A 19170-nucleotide genomic window follows, 5' to 3' on the forward strand; every position below is an offset into this window, starting at 1 on the left:
TCCACTATTTTCCATCATCAACATTCCATATAAGCTCAGAAGACTCGTGTAGGTTCTCTGGTGGTTCTGGATGGTAAATAAAGTGTCTATATCTGTGTTGTAGTCATGGCGACGCCTGGTTCCCATCACCACCACTGTAGAGACGTCTGAACCGTTTCACACCAAACCCTCTGAACCATTCAGCCTACAGCTCTTTAGCCCCGCCCATTCATAGTGAAGCTGTAAGGAGTGTTTCAGGTACACTGAGGACAGCCAATCATATCAAAGATGATTTACATATAGGGTAAAGGTGCAGTAACAGAAACAGCCTGCTGAACTGTGAGGGTACAGAGGCCGAGAACAGCCGTGTAGAAATGAATTCTGACTGATTTATTATGAAACACAACGTCACAAAACATCAAACACAGCGTCTGTGCTGTGAAAACCTCACGAGCTTCTCAAACAGCATAAATACACCTTTACACGAACAGGAGCGCAGCGTGAACGCAGCGCGGCGCTGCGGCGCGCCGTCAGGGGCGGAACTCCAGCTCCTCTTAAGGTGGACCGGAGAGAAAAGTTTGAAAGGTCACGCAGCGTCACCGAAAGCTCGAGCTCGCTCCAACAGGTGGCTGCTTTCGCAGCGCGCGGGGACGCGTGGAACTCGGCGCGCGCGATCTGCGGCGTCCACACGAAACGAAAGTAGTTGAGAGACTGAAAGGGTTTCAGAGCCTCCTTAACCAGAGCTGTGTGGCAGCCGGGAGAGGGAGAGGAGTGGAGGACGAGAGGAGAGGAGAGGGTTAGGAGGAGCTCGGTGGGTGGGGATAACCCTTTAGGAGGGAGAGAGAGAGAAAATATTAGAAAATCACGTGTTTGAAGATCAAAGGAGATCCGCTTTGAGGCGCTGGGGAGAGCGAGAGAGAGAGAGAGAGAGAGAGAGAGAGCAGAGCAGAGCAATGCGAGTGTCCAGGCTGCAATGCTGAAATAAACACCACCGTGGAGGTTAATTTGGGGTTTTTGTTCCTCTTTTTTCCACCAAAACGTGCCTTTTTTCTCCTCTGATCACAGAATCGTTGCTTTCAACGGAAAAACCGCGGAAATCTTGGAAATTATGCTCCGCTTCGCGCTGATCCGACCGGCGAGATGATGATGAAGCGTGCCCCGGCTGGGTCGCTCTCAGGCGGCCACGCTTGGCCGCTGCTCCCGCTGCTGGCGCTGGTGCTCATGCCGGGCTCCGCCCGGGCCAAAGACACGGCCTTCGTGGAAGTGGTTCTGTTCGAGTCGAGCCCCAGCGGGGATTACACCACCTACACCACCGGCCTGCAGGGACGCTTCTCCAGAGCCGGAGCCACCATCAGCGCCGAGGGAGAGATAGTACAAGTAGGTGCTTTAAAACTTCTCCACGGGCTCTTCTTTATGCTCTCCAGCCTGAGCCGCGGCTCTTATGGCTCTGCACGCTTCGGCTCGGTTCTGCGGGGCTTTAGCGCCGCTGGCCTGGCTCGAGGCGCGGTGCGAGCTCGCGCAAAATGGCCTCGCGTTAGAAAAACACACAGAAGGCTGAGCTCGCGCACTTTAATGCACGCGGGGGGAAAAGTTTGAGCTGAAGTTTCAGGAAAGGAAACAAACGCGCCGAAACCCGCGAAACCAACTTTCCCCCTGCGCGGCGAGTCGCTGGAGCGGGACAGACGTTCCCAGGCGAGCTGCTTTCTTTGTTTTCTTCCAGTAAGTTCCCCGAAGACTCCCCGGCAGGAGATGCGGCGCTGAGCGCTGCTGGCTCGGAGAACCGAGCCTCGTTCACGGACATCTAGAGCTGTTTGTCCCGAGCCGCTGGGCTGAGGGTGGGCTCGGGTCTGATGGTGGTCTGAATGGTAAAAGAGCTGAATGTTGGACTTGAGCAGTCTGAGTTGGAGCTCGTGGTGTTGGAGCTGGACACGCTGCCCGCTGCTCTGCTGTAACGTTTGGTGCTGAAAAGTTGCAAATCTGGCTTAACAAAGTCCGAAACGCCGCCCAGCCGGTCAGCAGCGCTGAAACGCAGAGGCTCTGCCTCAAACCCGGAGCAGATCGGGCGTGTTTTCAGCGTCTGCTCCTGCGGGTGAGGGTTGAGGGGGTTTGGTGGAGATTTATGGGCTGCAGTGCTACTGAAGCCCTCTCAGGTGTGCGGAGCAGGACTCGGGTTTCAGATCAGAGCAGAGTTTGGAAATGATCATAAATCTGAACAGGCTTTTAGTCTTTCTGCTCAGTACATCATTCTGCAGTAAACGTGTAGTAAACGTGTAGTAAAGGTGAGATGTAAACATGTGTAATAAACATGGGGTAACCCAGTAAACGTGTGTTGAATAAGATGTAGTAAGTGTGCCAGAGTGTAACAGGGGTGTAGTAAAGTTGAGGTAGTTAATGTTTAGTGAATCTGAGGTCATCTGTAGTAAATGTGTGGTCAGCGTGAAGTGATGTAATAAATGTGTAGTAAATGTATAGTAAAGATGAGTGTATGTACTGTATATGTAATGAAAGTGGGGTTAGGCTTAGTAAATGCAGTTTGAATATTACGCTAAAACGTTGAACAAACACAGGGCGAGTGTGTAAACACGAGGTCAGCGTGGGGCGAGTGTGTAAACACGAGGTCAGCGTGGGGCGAGTGTGTAAACACGAGGTCAGCGTGGGGCGAGTGTGGCATAATTGTGAAAATGTGGGGCCAGTCTGTGGAACATGTACACACGAAGTAGATGAAAGTAAACGAGGTAAATCACTGCTGTGGGAACAGAAGCTCTGTATCTTCATGTTTTTGGTTTTTGATATAATCTGAAAATGCCTGTTGTTCTTTACATTGTATGTAAATTTCATGATGAATGGACCAAAAGAAATGGCCTAAAATGACTTCGAAAACCTCTGGTTCCATTGACTGACTTTAACAGTAAAGTAGGTTTTTTCCTTCTCCTGTAGAGTTACTGTTTTGGAGATACGAGGTTTTGATCAGTGAAATGTACGCATGGATTAACGTGAGGTTGAGCGTAAACGTGGAGTAGATCTAAACCCGGGCTGGATGTGTGTGATGGTTATGTAACTGAGGTAAATGTAAATGTGTGGTAAATATGACACAAACCTGGATATTTAGGTAAATATGTTGAACGTGAGGAAAACGCGAGGCAGATCTGGACAAGAGGTAAACGTGAGGTAGACGTGAGGTAAAGATGATGTAAACACATCGCCGTGCTGTGGGGGCGGCCTTGCACGTGGGGCGCAGTGTTTTGGACTGATTGATTATTTTGAGGCCGCTCTTCAGCTGAAGTCAGTAGATGTATTGAAATAGGGTCTAATTGCAGCTTTGTGAACAGCCCCACAGTCGCCCGGCTGGAAGGAGCCTCTTTGAAGCCTGTACAGTCTCTTTGTTTAGGCAGCCTCTCGACCTCGTGCGGTCGAAAGGAGAAAATGAGAAATGTAGGGGTTTTATATTTACACTGTATTTACGCCGTATACACCCAGCGCACTTCCGTCCTCAGAACTTTCACCAGTCTGCTTGTAATAAGCCTATATCATACTCAAGCGGTCATCATCGTTTCTTCCCAGTGGCCGTGGTGTAGGTGGCAGACTCTGGACGGACCAGGATGAGGTATTTAGCGGTCGAGATATTTAGACTAGCCGTCTGTGTATTTAGCATGGACTGTTTGGCACTGGGCTTAAACCACATAGAGATGTGAGACCACAGCTTTACATTGAAAAGCCACAGTCATTTAGGTTTGCTTTAGCTTCAGACAGAGTTTGGCCTCCGGGGCCAGACGGCTGCCCGTCTCCAGTGGCTTTTTTCACCATGTATGTTAGAGCGGAGCATATAGCCGGTGTCGTAAGCCCGTCCTGCAGTAACAGTGTTGTCTTACAGAAGTGAGATAATGACTCAAAGTAAAAGCACCTTTCCAAAAATACCAACTTGACCAGAAGAAGCTCAAAAATGGGCTTCTTTTCTTTTTCGAATTTCCCATTCCACCTTAAATGACGCAGTTGTTGCGTTCGGGTGCCGAAGGTTGCAGAATGTAACAGCTGCATTTTTTAAGGTGGAATGGAAAATTCAAATAAGAAGCTGCTGAGTAGGACGCCTGTATGGGCAGTGAAGTTCGTTGGGCCATGTTCTTCTCTTTCTGGGCCAAAACGCAAGTAAACGAAACAATTTCAGAGAGAAACATTAGGAAAAATCTAAGAGTCGAAAGAAAGGAATTAAAATCAGATGTAAAAACAAGTTGCCAACAGAAGAGCTACTTATTACGGTAGTTTGTTCAGATGCTGTGTGCTGGTTGTTGTTGATGTTGATGTTGTTGTTGTTTCCAGGCTTCTAAATGTGTCTTTATTATGATTCATGCAGGCGTTCAGTGTTAAAATGATGATATATCCTCGTATCATCTCTGTTCAGGGACGAGCAGGAAGCAACCAGGTTTTGTTTTTGCTAAATAATTTTTTTAAAAATTAGTAAGGTTTTTTTTTTTAAATAAAAGCATTAAAAAAGCAAAAACACGTACCCTTTATAACCAACTCAGCCAAAAGCAGAGTGAGTGCAAATGTGAGAGTTTACCCCAACAAAGTGGGGGTTTAGAGGGTGTAACAGAGTGTGGAGAGTGCGTGCGAATGTTTGCGCGTGCGTGCGTGTGTGTGCGTACGTGTGTGTTTGCTGTTGGGGGGGGGGGTTGGAATGATTTAGTAGTTTTTGGAATGGTTTAGTAGTTTTTGGAGTGATTTAGTAGTTTTTTGGAATGGTTTAGTAGTTTTTGGGATAGATTAGTAGTTTTTGGAATGATTTAGTAGTTTTTGGGATAGATTAGTAGTTTTTGGAATGGTTTAGTATTTTTTGGAGTGATATGGTAGTTTTTGGAATGATCAAGCTCAAAAAGAGAAACTTGAACATTTTCAGTCACATCGGCTCTCTGAGCGATTATGCTAATGAGGCCTTGGCTGTCACTGGATCTTGGGCTATTGATGTTTTGTAAGTCATTAGCTGCTGTGCAGTTTGTTTGGGATGAGATTTGGCCCTCATGCTCTGTTTGAGTCACCCGTCTTGTATAAACAGAAGTGATATTTCATTAAACAGTGCCGGCTGTGACAGTGCAGGTGATGACACATCTTCATAAAAGCGTTGCCACGGCGCCACCGCCACACTCGCTCAGGTGGAACGTCCCAGAGGTGTGTTTGTGCCGGCTTGTTTTACCTGTGGTCAGGTGACGCGTTTCAACTCCTCAGTGCGGCTTTGCTGCCGATCGCTTGCCGCTTTAGTCTTTTTCTACATGAATGTTTTTCACGTCTTCCTGAATGTCAGTCGTGCTGAACTCAGTTTCACAGTCTGATGAGAAACGTCTTCTTGGATGATGTTAAACTGAAGTGTTGTCCTGTTGACAGGGAGTGTAACTGCTGTAATCTTTGTATATATATATATATATATATATATATATATATATATATATATAATGTGTATGTATATATATATATATATATATGTGTATATGTGTGTGTGTGTGTGTGTGTATCTACGAATGTAATATATATATAATGTATACGTATGTATATGTGCATATACGAGAGAGGCAGGCAGACAGACAGAGAGCAAGCGAGCGAGACGTGGCAGTACAGAATGGCCATATGTAACTCATAGCGTGGATCTGGGAGAAATTCTGACTTCCTGTTTGGAGTGAGCAGGCAGGATGGCTCAGATCACTGTTCAGGCACGGATTTGCTGAAACCACCCCTCTCCACCCCCCTGGTATGGTGGGTGTTTGGAGGTTCTTCTCTTTAATGTTTGGGTGTTTTGGTCGTGTCTGAATCCTGATTTCAGGACCGACTCATTTGGGCAGAAGGATGTTTACAGGATGTTTCTTTCAGCTCAGCGTGACACTCGTGTCTGAGAGTGAAGTCGAGGTCCAAAGCATCGCACAAGTGCTGGCGTCTCACGGCTCCTCTTCAGTGAGCTGACAGTTCATCACATCCTGATGACCTCAAATTCAGTTTTACATTTCAACACTGGATCATCTCACCACTCGTAGCTGTTTCTGCCATTTCTCATTGGGCTGTTCCGTGCTGCGAGTGAAGGATTGTGGGCGACTGGAGGTCTGGAAGGAGACGCCGTAAGTCCTTTTCTCAATTGCATTCAAAAGATTTTAGAAAACTGTCTTCAGTGACGTAGTGGCCGAGAAACGCAGCCGTCCGTGGCTGCATCTTTGGCTTTGAGACAATCGTAAACACTTCTCCTGAAGATCCACCTTCTTTCAGGCTTTACCTCCAAACCAAAGCTACTAAACCTCACTGAGTAATCAACAATCCCAAAACTACTGCTTACTATTAAAATGTCCATTTAAGAAAAATGTATTCAGATATTACAATGAGGAAGATATAGCAACAAAGAAAACATGATCATTTACATCAAGGCCCAGTCCCATTTTACCCCTCACCCCTACCACTGAGCCCTTAGCTCTCGGTTTTGTGTGTTCTCATCTAACTGTAGGGTGTCCTTTTGAGATAGAGGGGAAAAGTTTCGGGGTTACATGGCCCTCCAAACAGAGGTTTTTCAGAGACTCCAAACAGAGAGCCAAACAGAGAATGCCGTTAATGAAGCGATGCTCTTTTATTAGAGGGTCTCATTTCGTAGGGTGAGATTTCAACCACTGCCCTGTAGCTCGATTCCAAGGGGTTAGGGGGATACTCAGAAACAAGGGATAATAATAAAAAGAATAAATGGGACCTGGCCAAAGAACGTTCTTCAAAGACAATTGTCCCCAAACTTTTGATGGGTGCTGCGTCCAAAAGACCCAGTAAAGACAGAGTGCGGCCCGGAGCAGTATGGCATGATGGTGACCAAAGAAGTGGCTCCTCAAAGCTTGCTAAAGTTACGTTGTGCTAAATTAAGACCATAATGAGCGTTTGGTTTGGTCTGAAGATTCAGCACGCTGTAGCCACAGACTGCAGAAGAACAGGAGGAAACTCTAGCAGCGTCGACAGCCTCCGAGTTTAAAAGGTTGAAAGTGCCGCGAGTCTGGGCTACTTTTTCCATTTCGTGGCTTTGTGGCGGCAGCTGTATGTTAAGTGCTATCTGCTGTAAACCACCAGCCCGTCAGCCTTTCATATCCCGGCCAAAGCCATTTCAGACTCTGTTTTTTTTCTATGGGAAAAGAACAGATGAAACTGTTTTTTGTCTCCTGCTTTGATCGTCATCCTTTACTTCCACTACTGCCATCTAGAGCTGAGTAATACCAGCAGCTTCATGATTCAAAAAGATACAAACAGACCTAGAACAGGAGAACCTAGTCCATAAACAACCTCAATAAACACTCCTGTATGCCAGAATAGGAGAGATTAATCCATAAACATTGCTAGTAAATGCTCTTATACACATCCATAGACATTGCTGCACGCTCATACACTAGAATAAGAAATGCTGCTCCATAAATCTGTCAAATAGTTGACCAATTGATTGATATTACTCCATAACCAACCTCATAAAACACTCCTATACACAAGAACATGAAATATTAGTTCATAAACATCAATTAATGCTCCTGTATTCAAGGATAGGAGACATTAGTCCATAAACAACCTCAATAAACAGTCCAATATGCGAAAATGAGTTATTTTAGCCCATAGATGACCTGTACATTACAGCAGGATAATATTAATTCATAAACAAGTTCAATAAGAAGTCCAAAATACTAGAACTGGCTCCAGCTTCTGTGGTTTCCTTCTTCCAGTGAGATGAATCTAAACTTGAACCTCCACAGAAACTCGAAAGCAGAACTCGTTCTCTTTAGCTGTGCTGACCGATAGACAAGCTGTTGCTGATTGTTCTCTCACTGCTTACAGATGCAGCTCTGAGCCGTTACACTCTGCTACACACTGCTACACTCTGCTACACACTGCTACACTCTGCTACACACTGCTACACACTGCTACACTCTGCTACACACTGCTACACTCTGCTACACACTGCTACACACTGCTACACTCTGTTACACTCTGCTACACACTGCTACACTGTTACACACTAACCCTAAACACTGCTACACATTGTTACACTCTGCTACACACTGCTACACATTGCTACACTCTGCTACACTCTGCTACACATTGCTACACTCTGTTACACTCTGCTACACTCTGCTACACATTGCTACACACTGCTACACATTGCTACACTCTTACACTCTGCTACACACTGATACACTGTTACTCTGCTACACACTGCTACACTGTTACACACTAACCCTAAACACTGCTACACATTGCTACACTCTGTTACACACTAACCCTAACCCTAAACACTGCTACACACTGCTACACTGTGTTACACACTGCTACACATTGCTACACTCTGTTATACTCTGTTACACCCTGATACACTCTGTTACTCTCTATTGCAGTTACTCTGTTACACTGTTACTCTCTGTTGCTCTCTGTTATATTCTATTGCTCTCTTTTACACATTCTTGCTCTCTGTTACACTCTTACACGGTTGCTCTGTTACTCTCTGGTGCTCTGTTACACTTTTGCTCTGTGTTGCTCTCTGCTACACTTTTTACACTCTCTTGCTCTCTGTTAGACTCTGTTGCTCTTTGATACATGTTTCTCTCTGTTGTTCCCTGTTGCTCTGTTACACTCTGTGGCTATTTGTTACGTTACTCTGTGTTGCTCCGTGTTGCACTCTTACACTCTCTTGCTCTGTTACACTCTGTTGCTCTTTGTTACAATATATTGCTCGCTCTTACTCTGTTATTCTCTGTTGCTCTTTGTTACATGTTGCTCTCTGTTACTCTGTGTTGCACTCTGTTACACTCTGTTGTTCTCTTTTGTGCTCTGTTGCTCTGTTACCCTCTGTTACATTGTTTCTCTCTGTTACATGCTGTTGGGGAGCGAGGAGGCGGACGCATATGCTGAGATAAGCGACTTTTATTATGGGCAAATCCAGGGTCATGGTCAAAACGGTCCAGGTTCAAATAGCCAACACGGAGAGAATTGGGGTCAGACATGACAAAGGAACACAGAAATCCAAATACTTCACACCAAACAAATATCAAATATCAAACACAATCAATCAAACAACAAACAAAGACCAACACAGACCAGGGCAAACACAGGGCTTATGTAACAGAGGCAAGACGAGGGACAGAGGGGAAACAATCAGGTGGTAACGATCAGGGGTGGAGTAGGATAACAAGGGGGCTGAACTGAACCAAAACAAATGCACATGGATGAAAAAGTAAACAAAAAGCACATGGACAAGACTGGGAGGGGCCAATCGTGACATTTGCTCTCTGTTACACTCTGTTGCTTTCTGTTACACTCTGTTGCTCTCTGTTACACTCTGTTGCTCTCTGTTACACTCTTGCTTTCTGTTACACTCTGTTGCTCTAGGTTGTTCTCGGTTGTTCTCTGTTACACTCTGTTGCTTTCTGTTACACTCTGTTGCTCTCGGTTACACTCTGTTACACTCTGTTACACTCTGTTGCTCTCTGTTGCTCTCTGTTGTTCTCTGTTACACTCTGTTGCTCTCTGTTACGCTCTGTTGCTCTCTGTTGTTCTCTGTTACACTCTGTTGCTTTCTGTTACACTCTGTTGCTCTCGGTTGTTCTCAATTGTTCTCTGTTACACTCTGTTGCTTTCTGTTACACTCTGTTGCTCTCGGTTGCACTCTGTTGCTCTCTGTTACACTCTGTTGCTCTCTGTTACGCTCTGTTGCTCTCTGTTACGCTCTGTTGCTCTCTGTTACGCTCTGTTGCTCTCTGTTACGCTCTGTTGCTCTCTGTTACGCTCTGTTGCTCTCTATTGTTCTTGGTTACGCTCTGTTGCTCTCTGTTGTTCTCTGTTACACTCTGTTGCTCTCTGTTACGCTCTGTTACACTCTGTTGCTCTCTGTTACGCTCTGTTACACTCTGTTACACTCTGTTGCTCTCTGTTACACTCTGTTGCTTTCTGTTACACTCTGTTGCTCTCTGTTACACTCTGTTGCTCTCTGTTACACTCTGTTGCTTTCTGTTACACTCTGTTGCTTTCTGTTACACTCTGTTGCTTTCTGTTACACTCTGTTGCTCTCTGTTACACTCTGTTGCTCTCTGTTACAGTCTGTTGCTTTCTGTTACACTCTGTTGCTCTCGGTTACACTCTGTTACACTCTGTTGCTCTCTGTTGCTCTCTGTTGTTCTCTGTTACACTCTGTTGCTTTCTGTTACACTCTGTTGCTCTCGGTTACACTCTTGCTCTCGGTTACACTCTGTTGCTCTTGGTTGTTCTCAATTGTTCTCTGTTACACTCTGTTGCTTTCTGTTACACTCTGTTGCTCTCGGTTACACTCTGTTACACTCTGTTACACTCTGTTGCTCTCTGTTGCTCTCTGTTGCTCTCTGTTACGCTCTGTTGCTCTCTGTTACGCTCTGTTGCTCTCTGTTACGCTCTGTTGCTCTCTATTGTTCTTGGTTACGCTCTGTTGCTCTCTGTGACCCTCTTTTGTTCTGTTACACTCTGTTGCTTTCTGTTACACTCTGTTGCTTTCTGTTACACTCTATGACTTGAGATGGATTATTAGTATTGCGTGAGCCCTTTGAGGCCTGAATTTTGTTTGTGACTGTGGTCGTTATTGTGAATGTACAGTTTGAATTGGTAGTGGAATCCATAAACTGCAGCTGGAGTGGTTTAAATAATATGACACAATGTTTATTTTCATGTTTAATTCAAAGTCTGTTTCAATCAAATAACCATCAAATAACTATATTAAGCAAAAAACATGGAATGAACGTTCTGTGGGTCGGGGGTGCAAGGCGAGCTGTTGTGGAATGATGCTCTCAGCTCTTCCCGGGGTTTAGCCCTGCTTTGTTGTTGGTCAGGAATGTGCTGACCAAACGGCCAAGGCTGAAATGCAAACCCTTTGTTTCTTTTTTTCTGTATTTATTTTACCATTTGTTCATTTTGTTTCTGGTACTCTCTCTCACACGCACTCCTGTCTTTCTCTCTCTCTCCTCTTTCACACTCCTCTCTCTTTTCTCTATCTCTATCTGTTCTCTGTCCTCTATCTCTTCTCTTACTCTTTCTTTCTCTCTCTCTCTCTCTCTCTCTCTCTCTCTCTCTTATTCTCTCTCTCCCTTCTTGCTCTCTGTCCTCTCTCCTTTTTCACTCTCTTCTCTCTGTTTTTCTCTGAATTTGAAGGAGGTTTCTTATCGCATTTGCCTTCATGCATCCTGAGTTCAAGAACACAGGGGTCAAAGTATTCTGTGCTCTTACATAAACCCTTTAACACAGTAGCACAGTGTAGCTGCACAGAGAACATAGTTGCACAGAGAGCAAAGCAGCACAATGTTACTGCACAGACATCACAGCAGCACAAGGTGTAGAGAACACAGGAGCACAGTATTACTTCACAGAGAACAGCACAGCATTACTGCACAGAGAACACAACAGCACAGTGTACCTGCAAAGAGAACAGAGCAGGACAGTGTTACTGCTCAGAGAGCACAGCAGCACAGCGTACCTGCGCTGCTCTGTTCTCTGTGCAGTGTTACTGCACAGAGAACACCACAGCACAGCGTTACTGCACAGGGAGCACAGCAGAACAGCATTACTGCAGAGAGAACACAACAGCACAGTGTTACTGCACAGAGAACTCAGCAACACAATGTTACTGCAGAGAGAAAACCACAGCAAAATGTTCCTGCACAGAGAAACCACAGCACAGTGTTCCTGCACAGAGAACAGAGCAGCAGTGTACCTGCACAGAGAGCACAGCAGCCCAGTGTACCTGCACAGAGAGCACAGCAGCCCAGTGTACCTGCACAGAGGACACAGCAGTGTTAGATCACAGAGAGGTAATCATTTCCTCTTGTTGGATTACATTAATGTGGTGATTTATTAAAGCACCTTCAGAAATTCACCTGGAGCTGTGATTGGTCAGGATGATCACATCACACTGTGGTCAGTAGTGCAAAAGCTGATATCCTGAAAATGAGCAATAAACAGTATACAGCACTGAGCCTGAGCATGAGTCTCTGTTCATATAGATTTGCTGCAGAAAATGAGACTTTTTCTGTTTTCAGGTAGATTTTCAAGTTTACTGATCCTGAAAGCAGTAACTCAGTTAAGCTGTGTGATTCTGTTTGCACTGGTAGTTTATCTGTTCCGCAGTAAAGTCGGTTTTATGTGGCTCTGTTTGTCTGTCATAGCAGATCAGTTCTCTTTATCACGGCTTTCACTTCTGATTTACTGACATATCTGATGGTTTTACACCTGAACCTGAATATTTACAGTGAAATGTCAACACACATGCATACATGCATGTTCTTATGGCTTGTACAGTAACGTTATGTATGTTACTGCACAAGCAGTAATGTATGTATCATATTCATTTAATATTTAATGTATGTATAATATTTATATAATATTCATATAATATTATAGAACCAGAAATGATTTCACAGTTAATTAAACATGCAGTGCCAACCCCCCCCCCCCCCCACACACACACACACACACACACACACACACTAGTGCCCTCTAAGCCCCGCCCCGTTGGATAGTGGTGATACATGAGGCGCTGCAGTCGAGGTGTAGCTGCTGTCGGTTTGTCTAATGTCCCCGCGATACAGAGCTGGACTCTTCTGGATGAGTGAGGAGGCTCAGCCTCTCTGAGGGCTTCAGGCTCCCTCTGGGACTTATCTAGGAACGAGAGCAGGATACATCAAAGAGTGCAGAAAAACTTTGTTTACTTTTGGACTTGTATTTTTTGCTGGTGAGCTTGTACTCCCACAAAGTATATTAATGATTATAAACACCATTCAGATTTATAGGACAAGGGGCGGGGCTTAACGTAAAGTTCACTTTGTAAATTGTTGCTAGTTGGTGTAGAACACAGTGCTGATGCTGCGTTCACCATCACTAACATGATGAACTGTGAGTCTGTCAATATAACAGGAAAGGTTGCTGAGGAAGCAGTTGATTTTTACAGAGGCAGTACTGTAATGCCAGACAGACGCTGTGATTTTAGAAGTCTTGTTTACTGAATCTTTGAATGGACCATCGTGTTCAGACAAAGCTGTGATGAATAAACACACTGTACGAAACGCTCTGTCTGACTGACCTGCTATTCTCTGACCACAGGCCGTTATCAATAAAGCTGATTCGTTCAAAAACATGCTGAGAAACAAACCACTGAGCAGAGACGCCGGCTGGATCACAAATGGCTGAATGATTATGTAGATGTGACTGTGATTGTGTAGATTCTGTTGTGTGGATGTGATTGTGCGGTTGTGGTTGGATGGGCATGATTGTGTGGCTGTGATTATGTAGCTGTGATTGTGTAGCTGCGATTATATGGTTGTGATTGTGTGAAGGCCAGTCAAGTTCTTCCACACCAAACTCACCCAATCCGGCCTTTATGGAGCTGCTTTGGTCACTGGGGCTCAGTCATGCTAGAACAGGAAAGGTTCTTCCCCAAACTGTTCCAGCAGAGTTGGAAGTTTATAATTGTCCAGAATGTCTTGGTGCTAAAGCTTTAAGACTTCCCTTCACTGGAACTACGGTTTCTTGACCAACTCCTGAAAAACAGCCTCAAAGCATCATCCCTCCTCCGCCAAACTTTACAGTTGACAACAGTTCCAGTTGACGCGCTTGAGTTTTTAATGGCTTTAAACTGATGTCAGGCTCAGAAAAACATCCTTCACATGCACTTATAAAGGAAGACGCCGTGCTCTGAGACACACAAGCGTTTACACGGCTACTATTCTTCTATTTAACGGATTATTTAGAGGTTTACCCACCTTGTTCAATCGGATAGAAATTGTATTCCGATTGGCCTCAATTGGATTAGTCTATGTCGATTGAGGTGTTTACATGGACGTATTCTATCCCGATTGAGCTCTTAGTCGGATTATTAACGGATTATCAGGCTGCATGTAAAAGTGGCTTGTGTGTCAAGTCAAGTCAAGAGGCTTTTATTGTCATTCCATCTGTGTACAAGTACACAGTGGACTGAAATTACGTTCCTCCAGGAACATTACGGTGCCACATGGAACAAAGAGTACAAAGTGTGAACGTGCAGACATCGTGTGCAAACAAAAACCTTGAACTAGAAACAATAAATACGATAAATTAAACAGACATTAGACACAGTAAACAGACAGGACAGTGCAGCACTGACACAGCACTCATTCTGGACATGAGGTCATGGAATAAGGTGCAGAGATATTAACCTGCTGTGATCTGAGAGTCACGCAGTCAGACGACAGACAGAAACACTGAGTTACTGAGGTAGAAAAACCAGAGTAAACAGTGTAAACACAGAGTAGCAGCGAGTGAGTAAAGTCTGTGTGAGGGATGGATGGAGTCGTCAACAATGCTAGTTGCTGGTGCTCAGTGTGGTGGTGCTGGAGATGTTATTTCCTATCCTGACTAACTGAGATCTCTCGGATAGGAAATCCAGGATCCAGTTGCAGAGGGAGGCGTTCAGGCCCAGCAGGCTCAGTTTTCCAATCAGCTGCTGAGAAATGATGGTGTTGAACGCTGAACTGAAGTCTATGAACAGCATTCTGACATAGGTGTTGTTATTGTCCAGGTAGGTGAGAGCCAGGTGGAGTGTGGTGGAGATGGTGTCGTCTGTTGAGCGGTTGGGGTGATATGTAAATTGCAGTAGGTCCAGTGAAGTAGGAAGCTGGTCTTTAATGTGCCTCAGGACAAGCCTCTCGAAGCACTTCATGTTGATGGGAGTGAGTGCAATGGGACAGTAGTCATTGAGGCAGGACACTGCACACGGATGATGATGGTGGACTTGAAGCACGTTGGAACGACTGCAGTGCTCAGAGAGATGTTGAATATGTCCGTGAGAACATCAGCCAGCTATTCGGCGCATTCTCTGAGCACTCTGCCTGGTACGCTGTCGGATCCTGGTGCTTTTCATGGGTTGACTCTGTGTAGAGTTCTCTGCACATCAGCAGTGGACAGACACAGTGCCTCTTCACTTGGAGGGGGTGTGGTTTTCCTCACTGTCGTGGCAAACCGAGCATAGTTGTTAAGCATGTCTGGAAGGGAGGCATCACTGTCACAGGCAGGTGGAGGTGACTTGTAGTTGGTGATGGCCTGGATGCCCTGCCACATGCACTGTGTGTCAGCAGTGTTTTGAAAATGATCATTGATTTTCTCTGAGTAGGCATGCTTTGCCTCTTTCATGGCCCTTGGCTCTTGCCACCCTGAGGCTTGCTTTGTTCAGTGACTTGAAAGCTTTGTCACGGGTTCTCAGCACCATGCGCACCTCTGCAGTCATCCATGGTTTCTGGATGGGGTGAGTTGTGACAGGTTTGGAGACAGAAACATCGTCAATGCACTTGCTGATGTAGCCAGTCACTGATTCAGTGTACTCCTCCAGGTTGATGGAGTCACTGGTAGTAGCTGCCAGTCAGTGTGCTCAAAACAGTCCTGAAGGGCAGAGAAAACAACTGGCGGCCAGATTCTCAGTTGCTTCTGGTCTGGTTTGGCACATCTGATGAGTTTTCTGTATGCTGGGATGAGCATCACAGATATGTGGTCTGAGTAGCCATAGTGGGGGCAGGGCTCGGCCCTGTACGCGCTGGGGATGTTTGTGTAAACAAGATCCAGCACATTAGCCCCCCGGGTTGCAAAGTCCACATACCGATGAAATCTGGGGAGTACTGACTTCAGAAGGAGAGTTAGTACCCCACCGACTCCGGCATTAGAGCGCCCACAGCAGAGCAAATGGGTGACGTCTTGGCGGCATAGTAACAAAGCTAAAGTTAACGCTAAAGCTAAAGCTAGCCCACCTGAGCACCACACTCCACCTATTCACGTGTCAAAAAGGTTTTCTCCACTCAGTGAAACACCCACCGGAGCCTGTCAGAGGTGCTCTGGCTATAGGAAGCTCTTGTGCGACACATCTGCTGACCAGGAGCCAGGGCGCCGGACATTAGCAGCAGCCTTAAGCTATTAGGGAAGAATAGATATTCGAGGATAGTGGTTTATGTAGGTGGCAATGATATTCGTATGCGGCAGTCTGAAGTCACTAAGAGTAATATTAAAGAGGTGGTCAGAATAGCCCACGATGTCCGATGCTGTAATATGCTCTGGCCCTATTCCAACACGATGGGGTGCTGAAGCTCACAGCAGGCTTTGGGCGCTACACTGCTGGATGTCCAAGTGGTGTGCAGATAATCATGTGGGCTTTATAGATAATTGGTCCAAGTTTGAGGGGAAGTCTGGTCTCATAGGGCGGGGCGGTGTTCACCCCACGCGGGAGGGCGCCGCTCACCCCACGCGGGAGGGCGCCGCTCACCCCACGCGGGAGGGCGCCGCTCTGCTATCGTGCAGCATAGCCCATAGTCTGCTAGGTATATCCTAGGTATAACTCTATCGACACTGTGTTTAATTCGGGGCAGTGAAACAAACTTAGAAAATCTTAATCAGTTTGTTTAAATAACTTAATTAGTATAAAAATATCAGATCCAGTGTCTAACAGCAGCATCTCTGGACATTGGTTTGGTTTCTTTAACATAAGATCACTCAACTCTAAGGCTCTCATTGTAAACGGTACAATAATTTATCATAAAATTGATGTATTATGTCTCACAGAAACATGGATTAAAACTGATGAATATTTCTCATTAAATGAAGCCACCCCTGTAGGGTCTAATTATGTACACAGCCCTAGACTGTCTGGTAAAGGAGGTGGTATATGTGTCATTTATAAAAATTCATTAGACATAAATCAGAAACACAGTCTCACTTTCAATTCTTATGAAATTCATTTCATAAACATAATCCAACCACAAATAATAGCATACTTAACCTAATTAGTATTTATAGGCCACCTGGACCTTATTCAGAATTCTTAAAAGAATTCAGTGACTTTGTTGCAGACGTAGCAGTGAGTGCAGAGAAAGTAATGAATGCAGGAGATGTTAATGTTCATCTTGAGAACAGCAGATCCATTAAAAAGCCACTCTCATCTGTCTTAGACTCTGGATTACTCCACATGTAAAAGGGCCCACACATCACTGTAATCACACTTAGATTTAGTGTTGACTCTGGGTGTTGACGCACATGATCTACCTGTTCTCCCACAAACTTCAGTAGTTTCAGATCATTAGCTAATCTCATATGAACTGGGTCTTAGTGAAAATGCCGTTACTGCATGAAGCGTTCAATAACTCCACACTTCACTGAGGTCATTTCAGACTTATCAAACGTAGCTTTTCCTTCATCAGACCCAACAGAGCTCGACAGATTAACAGACTGTTCCGATCACCCTGAGAACATCCCACCTATAAAAATGAAAACAATGCTCCATGGTACAACAATGAAATACGCACCTTAAGACCGACAGGACGGAGATTAGAGCGCAGACCAAGACTAACCAAGCTGGAGGTACTTCACTCTGCTGGGAAGGACGGCAGGTACAGAAAGGCACTTATCACAACACGCTCAGCACTCCTGTCCTCACTCCTCACAACACGCTCGGCTCACCTGTCCTCACTCCTCACAACACGCTCAGCACACCTGTCCTCACTCATCACAACACGCTCAGCACACCTGTCCTCACTCATCACAACACGCTCAGCACACCTGTCCTCACTCCTCACAACACGCTCGGCTCACCTGTCCTCACTCCTCACAACACGCTCAGCTCACCTGTCCTCACTCCTCACAACACGCTCAGCACACCTGTCCTCACTCATCACAACACGCTCGGCACACCTGTCCTCACTCATCACAACACGCTCGGCACACCTGTCCTCACTCATCACAACACGCTCAGCACTCCTGTCCTCACTCATCACAACACGCTCAGCACACCTGTCCTCACTCATCACAACACGCTCAGCACTCCTGTCCTCACTTCACAACACGCTCGGCACTCCTGTCCTCACTCATCACAACACGCTCGGCGCACCTGTCCTCACTCATCACAACACGCTCGGCACACCTGTCCTCACTCATCACAACACGCTCAGCACACCTGTCCTCACTCATCACAACACGCTCAGCACACCTGTCCTCACTTCTCACAGCACGCTCAGCACACCTGTCCTCACTTCTCACAGCACGCTCGGCGCACCTGTCCTCACTTCTCACAGCACGCTCGGCGCACCTGTCCTCACTTCTCACAACACGCTCGGCGCACCTGTCCTCACTTCTCACAACACGCTCGGCGCACCTGTCCTCACTTCTCACAACACGCTCGGCGCACCTGTCCTCACTTCTCACAACACGCTCGGCGCACCTGTCCTCACTTCTCACAACACGCTCGGCGCACCTGTCCTCACTTCTCACAACACGCTCGGCGCACCTGTCCTCACTTCTCACAACACGCTCGGCGCACCTGTCCTCACTTATCCAAATCAACAGAAACAATCCTAGACTTTTATTTAGTGCAATCGCAAAACTTACCAAAAACAAGGCAGGATATGAACCTCAAATACCCACCAACTATAGCAGCAATGATTTCATGGACTTTAATAACAAAATCGAGAATATTAGACAAAAAGTTAAACCGATACCAGTAACCTACCCATCGTCTGGTTTGGCTGAAACAACACAAACTGTGGTTATAGAAAGAGACTGGAAACATTTTGTCCGCTTCAGCAGTCAGAACTAGAAAAAATATCTTCCTCAAATTCTGCAACATGCACACGACATGACTCCAACAAACTTATTTAAACAAGTGCTACCAGCTATAATTAAACCCATTTTAACAGTAATTAATTCTTCTCTTAGCCGAGGTCATGTACCCAAACTATTCAGACTAGCAGTGATTAAACCTTTGATAAAGAAGCCGAATCTTGACCCCAGTGAATTGTCGAGCTACAGACCCGTTTCCAACTTATCATTTATTTCTAGATTTTAGAAAAAGCTATAGCCCAGCAACTCTGTTCCTATCTACATTAGAACATATATGAAAAATTCCAGTCTGGTTTTAGGCCCCACCGCAGCACAGAGAGACGGCCCTAGTTAAGATAACAGATGGTCTTCTTGCCTCTGATCAAGGCCACGTATCTCTGCTGGTACTGCTCCATCTAAGTGCAGCTTTTGACACTGCAGATCACTATTCTCTCTTAGACAGACTACAAAACATGGTTGGAATTAGAGGAATAGCGTTATCCTGGTTCACATCCTACCTCACTGACCTGTTTCAGATCATACAATTAAATAATGAATCATCTAATTACACAAAAGTGAAATATG

General features: G+C 45.6%; 1 protein-coding gene across 1 annotated transcript in view; it reads left to right on the forward strand.

The window, feature by feature from the left end:
• The first annotated feature begins 448 nt into the window (after positions 1-448).
• Positions 449-19170, forward strand: part of znrf3 (zinc and ring finger 3) — a 112814-nt gene continuing 94092 nt past the window's right edge. Inside the window, exon 1 of the mRNA XM_017685830.2 lies at positions 449-1356. Coding sequence (XP_017541319.2) covers positions 1120-1356 — 237 coding nt within the window. The 5' untranslated portion in view covers positions 449-1119. The remainder of the gene's footprint in view (positions 1357-19170) is intronic.

Source organism: Pygocentrus nattereri, chromosome 20, assembly GCF_015220715.1.
Source record: "Pygocentrus nattereri isolate fPygNat1 chromosome 20, fPygNat1.pri, whole genome shotgun sequence".
NCBI lineage: Eukaryota > Metazoa > Chordata > Actinopteri > Characiformes > Serrasalmidae > Pygocentrus > Pygocentrus nattereri.